The sequence below is a fragment of the Leptodactylus fuscus genome, chromosome 2, assembly GCF_031893055.1.
Source record: "Leptodactylus fuscus isolate aLepFus1 chromosome 2, aLepFus1.hap2, whole genome shotgun sequence".
In the NCBI taxonomy this organism is placed as follows: domain Eukaryota; kingdom Metazoa; phylum Chordata; class Amphibia; order Anura; family Leptodactylidae; genus Leptodactylus; species Leptodactylus fuscus.
Window position 1 is genome coordinate 188086166 of NC_134266.1, and position 7835 is coordinate 188094000.

The following is a 7835-nucleotide window of genomic DNA, read 5'->3' on the forward strand; positions in this document are numbered from 1 at the left end:
ATGGTATTAAAAATGGCAATGAACACCGTAAGTAGTGCGACTGCAGAGGAGAGGCCACTACACATCACACAGACACTAGTACACGACCATAGCAAGCACTGAGCATCACACTGCACAGGACACATGCTGGAGGACTAGCTGTCACATCACACCGATTCAAGTAAAATGCAAAATATAGATATATAGATTTATTTGTCTTTGTGTCATAGATTCTCTTCTCACCTTCATTGCTTGTCTTATAAAATGATACACGATCAAACACCAGTATTTCACCATAAAGTCAGCAAGTCCTAGAAGTCTTTGGTGTATGAGCGCCCTTCCAGAATAACAAAGTCCAGACATGAAAATAAATTAATTCAACTATTACAAAAATCACAGTATTCACATCCACTGTATCAACAACGACGAGACTGGCACAAGCAACCACAGCACACACAACAGGCTTCTATACACCCCGGGGAAGGGCAGTCTATGGTCTCTGAGGGGTATTAGTAGTCTTTAGTACCATCAGATGTATGGGCAAGCACTTGTACCATTAATGCTGGGGCTACTCAGGGTGGGCTATTTATCATCTTTACATGTGGTGATTCACCTGAGAAAATCTGGATAGTTCTGATCATTACCTAGTACACAGCAAGTGGAATGGGTGTGTATATATACATACACACATATATATATATATATATATATATATATATATATATATATATACATACATACACTGGCCTTATCACTGGTACCAATCTATTGAAACGACTGACTATTTACCTTTATTGTTAGCTTATAAATATTAGGACGGATTTTGGCTACATTTTCAGCTAGTGACATGTCAAGAGTTAACATTTTCGTTCTGAGGCATACACAATACCACCAAACACATCAAATCGCAAATTGTGGGTATTTCTGTAACATTATATATATATATATATATATATATATATATATATATATATATTTAATTTCTCGTGTTTGACTTTGTGTTCCGTTCTGAATATATAATATAATTTTCATTAGTTCCATTCACTTTCATTACATCTTGGAATTATAACACTGTTTTCCCAGTATATTTAAGGAACATGGTAACACAATATTGGATTTTCGGGCTTTTACATCTGATGTTGATCACTACATTACATGTACATCAGATCAGATTCACTTATTCATCATCACGTCTACACAAGGAGCTGCCAGTGGTACCTTTATACTTTTATACCTTTATACAATAATAAATAACTTAAAAAATGGCAACAAAATATCTCTTTCAAGTCAGTATATAAAACAGGGTCTCACAGGTCGTTGTAAAAGGAGGAGAATGTATCTCGGAGATGACTGTGTAGAGATGGATGTGTATAGGGGAGGCCTGGAGTTCACTACTGAGTGTCTCTGCTGCTCCAAGTGCTGTAAACTGTGCGCACAAGCTTAGTACATGGCGTCTTCCAGTTCAGTAAGTGCTACTGGGGGACATCTTGTAAGTGAGCCTGACCAGACAGAAGCCTCCAGTGTGAATGTACTTGTGAGGCACATGAGGCAGTACAGAAATCCAGCCTGCTAGAAGAATGCATTGCATTGGCAGTGAAGGCGAGACTGTTTATCCTTGCTGGCATCGCCGGGCATTTCTCCCAGAAGCACATCCAGTTTGCTGAGGGGGCCACTTTGTTATTAAACTCACGAAGCATAGGGACGTTTTCAAGTGTATGAGGACCTTATGGTCTTGTAGAAAATAAATAGTGAGAGGCCGCAGAAAGCAGTGGTCCATCTGTCAGGACTGGCTCAGGTGACAGTCCTACCGAATAGTCCTCTCTGAGTTCCTGTAAGTGTCTTCATCTTCAGAATCGGTGCTCTCTGCATTACTGGAAGGGGTGTGCAAGTTATTTGGGGCCCCACTGGCTTGACACACATACCACTCATTGAGGTTGGTGACCTGAGGGGATAGGTTGGCAGTGCGCCCCCTGACTTGGTCCTGAGTAGGGGACAGGGACTCATCTATTGGAGTAGTTACAGCAGAGTAACCCAGGGCGGAGGGAGACCCCGGGGGGGACTTGCAATGGATCTTCATGTGCTTTCTCAGGGAGCTAGGATGCGTGTACGACTTGTCGCAGCCTCTGACTTTACAGTAGTAGGGCTTGTCGCTGGTGTGCACATGCGAGTGCTTCTTCCTGTCACTGCTATTGGCAAACTTCCTGTCGCAGCCATCAAATTCACACTTAAACGGTTTCTCCCCTACAGAAAGTGAACAAGAAGAGTAACATGAGTGGTGTGACAGCACAAGCCTGCCCATACAATGCCAGAGGCAGCTATGTGTACACAGTCCAAAATCCTGCACAATGTCATGTATCAAAGTGTAAAGTGGAGCAACCCCAAGAAAAGGCACAGGAGACTTGTACAAGTGCACTATCTGCTTACCCGAGGCAAGAAATCTATAGCAAATCTATTTAATAGCTTTCCGCATTGCTAACCAGTGTACATGCTCGTGAAGAGCGGCCTCGGGGGGTGTTTAGCTGGCAGGGCCCGAACCTCTTGTAATTCAATCTATTGTAAGCTTTACCATCTAAACACTGCTTTAAATATCATCTCATTCCCAATGACAGGCCTAAGAGAATTGCATGGAATTACCATGGTATGCCAGCATCATGTCACATAGGCCTATCTATCTATCTATCTATCTATCTATCTATCTATCTATCTATCTATCTATCTATCATTACCATAGTGTGCCAGCATCATGTCACATAGGCCTGTCTATCTATCTATCTATCTATCTATCTATCTATCTATCTATCTATCTATCTGTCTATTACCATAGTATGTCAGCATCATGTCACATAGGCATATCTATCTATCTATCTATCTATCTATCTATCTATCTATCTATCTATCATCTATCATGTGTGCCACATCACTGCTGCAAGTATGTAATATCCTATAATAAACAGTGTTCAGGAAAGAGGCCCCACACCATTGGATAGTTACCTCTTTGTGGACACATGGGATAGGACAGGCACATGGAATGGATTAATTTATTAGATATGTGTGCAACAGGATTTATCATCCTATATTTAGTGAGTGTTTGACAGATGACTGGTGCCATAGATGCTTATCCCCAGTTCTCTATTATAGTTGCTTGCAGAAAAACATACCTATGCAGCTGCCATGGCTAGATTGACCTTACACCACCATGTAATGTTATTGTGAGATGGGGCTGCCCCCTACACGTCACATCATCACATTCTTCATATAGACCCCCTAGTGATATGGCTAAAACACTATCACTGTGAACTGAGCTGTCCTTACTACAAGCCTTACCATTCTTCTACTTCTTCCATTACTTTGTCACCACCCGCTGTACCATCTTATGCACACCACCTGGCTTGTAATGGCTTCACATGCTATACTTTTAAGTGTACCATTGGTATACAAGTTTACATACAATCTCCATAGTTAGAATTATTGCTAAGCAGAAGTATTAAATAGATAAATAATATCATATTAAATAATACACAAAATGTAAACTATAGAGATAGGCACCTCCAATGTATATATTACAGCATTTCTCCATGAATGGCACCAAGAATTCAGCTGCGATCTCCCCTAGTTTTTGCCAGTAACACCTCATCATTTCTGTGGCTAGCAGATCGTCATGTCTGCCATTAACATGTCATCACCTTTACCACTAATATATCCTCCGTGATCCCACTCACGCATATACAGCTCTGACAATTTCCTGTGCCTCACCAGAGCGTCTCCAAGCCATAAAACCTAGCAAGACTCCATCAATTATCTCTGTAAAGTTCTGCCATGTCAGCCCTTCTGACTCCAGAGAGAACAGGCACAGATCAGTCCTGACAGATCACTATTCACCTCTATCTACATCTAGCAGCCATGTTCTAGATTCAGTGTGTGATATGACTAACTACTAATAGGTCTAATTAAAAGCTCCCTGGCCGGGAATCCTGAGGACACCCTATCCCTAATATTACCCCCTCACATGGAATTTCCAATAAAATCCTGCCATTACTACATAAGTAACCTGGTAATAATACAGAGCACATGACAGTCCTGCCTATCCCTGAGGAGATGCCAGAGCTATCGGCTGTATCACACAAGTTGCAGAATGTCTATTTACTGCCTTCAGCTGGTATTGCACCCAACTTCTCAAAACTACTGATACTTATTACATAACAACACATACCAGCACTATGGTCCAAAATACTAGATCTCCTGCTCCACTAGATGTGAAGAATAAAGCAGCCACGTGTAATATGACGGTATTAAGTCACTGGATGCCCCTGCTCAATACTTGTTCACTTCTTTTCCTCACTTTAGCCTAGTCCAAGACTACTTTGTAACTTCAGGTTATTTCTAGAAAGGTTGGCATAATAATTTATTTATTTATGATATGTGAGTGTTTGTGCTAAAATAGCATTATAGCTTTTATTTACTATCTTCTTAACAAGATTATTTATTAGTATACGATTGCTATATATATATATATATATATATATATATATATATATAATTCCCTGTTTCTTCAGTCTGTAAAATTATTATTATTATTATTATTATTATTATTATTATTAATAATAATAATAATAATAATAATAATAATTAATAATACATGAGCAGAAGCTCCTCGGCTATTCAATAAATTATCACCATCAGAAACAGCAGCTTCCTAACTCACATAACCCTTACATCACTATGCAGGGCACCCGAAATACCATTGAAAATCAAAAAGCTTGAGAAAAAGTAACAAAGACTCTTTTTCTCAAGATATTTAATTTTCAAGACTCTTTCTCTCCCTCTCCTGTACTGCATCACAAGCCAATACATTTATCTCCAGGTATATAATCCAGCCAGCATCTGCTGCACTATTATTTCCGATATTTAATATAATATCACTCTGATTTCACCCATAAATTGTCATCACTCAGGTTATGCCGCTGATACAAGGAGCAACGTTTTGTTCTTGTTTTTTGTTTTGCTTTGGTTGTAAATGCGGGAAGACAATACCAAGAAAACGCCTTTGTCTCTTTTACATACATAAGTTAAATGAGAGAAATCGCAGAATGAAGTCCTGGATCCTCTTCATGCCAATTATATCATTACAGCTACACGATTTTCTGGCAGTTCCTATAGGGTTGGTAGGACTGTGTGTGGGGAAGTGAGTATTACTACTACCACAATGTTGTATTTTGGCAAGGCCTTTCTGTTTGGATTTCCTACGTCCTACAATACTTATCAAAGGAAGTCATGTCTGCTGTGTCGTCAAAATGGGTTGGCTCTATACAAACCTACACATCTACCCTGAATGTGTGAAAATGGGGGCTGAAACGAACTATGACTTAATGCTTCATGTGAAATAGGGCCTGAACATGAAGATGAACAACAGCTGCCAGTAATAATGTAATACTATTACTATTTTTCGTTAAGTATCCATATATGAGATATGTATAAAGAAGAAAACCTGAATAATGACACTTGTATGCACTGGATATGAATGAAGCATCTAAGCCTCTTAGCTTCTAGGAGTGTGAGTGGGCACTACAGGCAGCTGCACATGGTGGGCACAAGTTGTACAGGAGATGCCATGAAGCTTCATCAGTAATTGCCCTCAATAAGCTGCCATTGATCCTGTGCACTCATTACTATGTAACGCCTTGTTTTCCCTCATGTATTGATTTACAATGTGTATATTAACTATGGTGCTTACAAATTGTAACTTGTAATGTTTGTTCTCATTTCGGTATTAAAAGAGGGCTGAGGATGTGACAACCTCTGACTCTTAACCACTTGTGCTCCGGGACACATTGATAAAGCTAAGTTGTAGAAACACGTGGTTGATTCCCTTCTGCCAGGAAGCCTTAGGGTAATGTGTCGTGTTAGCCTAATCGTGTGGGGTAGCGCCTCTGGTTGTCTGTGGCCACTACAAGTATTTCAGTAGCAGTTGTCCCTAATCTCTGACCGTCCACACGAGGTCTCTTTCGCCCTGAGCATGGGAATAATGTAATATTGGAGTGAGCAACCACATCCTCAGATATCCTGCCACAAGTGATGGTAAGCAGAGTATAGACAGTAAATAAGTTATTCATGAACAGTCACATGGCTACAGACGTGTGCAGAACTACACAGAACAAGGAAAGAGTACAGATACCCACCTGTGTGAGTCCTCTTGTGGATCTTCAAGTTCTCGGAGCGGGCAAAGACCTTGCCACATCCAGGGAAGGGGCACGGGAAAGGCTTCTCCCCTGTGTGCACCCGGATGTGGTTGACCAGCTTGTATTTGGCCTTGAATGGCTTTCCCTCCCTGGGACATTCCTCCCAGAAACAGACGTGGCTGCTCTGCTCTGGTCCCCCGACATGCTCCACCGTGACATGGTTAACCAGCTCATGCATGGTGCTGAAAGTTTTGGAGCAGGTTTTTTTGGAGGTCTGGTCTTGATCGATCCACTTGCAGATGAGCTCTTGTTTGATGGGCTGCCTCATGTACCTCAAGAACGCCCCTGCAGCGGCTGGGTGGGCGGCAGCAGCTAGGTTGACATTTAAGTTCATAGAGTTGTAGCTGTGGATGGAGGAGGCAGCATAGTGCTCGGGTCTGAAGGGCTCGGCTCTTCCGTAAAGTTCTCCGGCCAAGCCAAGTCTCATCTGGCCATTGAGAGGGTGGTGGACTCCGGGGGTCGCCTGCTCGTGAAGGCCAGTGAAGAGAGGGTGACTTGCCCCTTCAGAGTGTCCATAGGTACCAGTGGAGGAAATGAACATGCTATGGGGGTGGTGGTGATGGGGGGAGCTGGTGGCCGGGTGCTGCTCGCCTAACATGGCAGAAGTGGACAGCTCCCTCCTGAGGATAAAGTCCCTGCTGCTAGTGTAGCCAGTGTGTGAGTGAGCCACAGGATAAGTGACTGCAGCCGGCGAAGCAAAGGCAGCAGCTGTCTGGGCTTCAGGATGAGCTGGCATATGCTGAGAGGGACTAAGTTTCAGAGCACTAGCTTGGGCCATGTGCTCAGGTCCGAATGGAGTCAGGGCAACTCCAGGGTCACTCCCCAACTCCCCAGGGTGGATGTGGGCAGGGTGGGAGTGTGCTTGATGACTCCCCAACCCCGGGAAGCCTGTCATAGTCTGATGAGGATGGGCTTGAGCCGCTGCCAAATCCGCTAACCTCAGAGTCTGACTCCTCTTGCTCAAAGGGGGCTCCATCCCTACACAATCACGTCCATCCACACTCACTGGTGTTATTTTTCCCCCTCTACCATCCTTCAAAAACATGGGCAGATTAAGCGTTCTTTAACTTCTTTTGTCTGGCTCCCAACTCTGCCTATTCCTTTCCCTACTCTGTCCTCCAGCGATTGGCAGAAAGCGCAGCATTGGAGGCGCACAGTGGGGGCATAGAGTTTAGCGATGGCACAGCCGGGATTGGACGGGTTGCCAGGATTGGCAGGAGGCCCGGCCATGTGATTGGCTGGCTGTCAGGCCGCCGCTCAGCGGGGATCCGCCCCCATGTCTCAGCCTGCATTCCACTTCTCAAACTTCTACTTGGACAAAGTTTTCCTGAACCCTGAGCCTGGCAGCAGAGGCGCTCTGTGTGACTGGGAGCCAAGCCAGGAGTAGTACAGCGTGCGGCATGGCTCCTTGTGCTAGGGGCAGCTACTGAGGACAGGCTAGAGCAAAGTCATAGCCTAAACCCGGGGTGTATCCTAACGAGAGCTAGTCACAGGACATCACAGGCTCCCAGTGCCAGCCTCTGACTCCTCCAGATACCTTCTTAATGTGCCTTAGGTGCTAGGTTGTAGACGAGCCATGCTATGTCGATCAATCTGCTATCTATCTATCTATCTATCTAT

General features: G+C 43.4%; 1 protein-coding gene across 1 annotated transcript; it reads right to left on the bottom strand.

Moving 5' to 3' along the window:
• Nucleotides 1–1058: 1058 nt before the first annotated feature.
• Nucleotides 1059–7332, bottom strand: ZIC5 (Zic family zinc finger 5). The gene is made up of 2 exons (XM_075265339.1): nt 6156–7332; nt 1059–2220 (listed from the first exon to the last, which is right to left on the bottom strand). Exons 1-2 carry the CDS (start codon nt 7258–7260, stop codon nt 1784–1786), a joined length of 1542 nt encoding a protein of 513 aa, XP_075121440.1. The 5' UTR covers nt 7261–7332; the 3' UTR covers nt 1059–1783.
• Nucleotides 7333–7835: the final 503 nt, after the last annotated feature.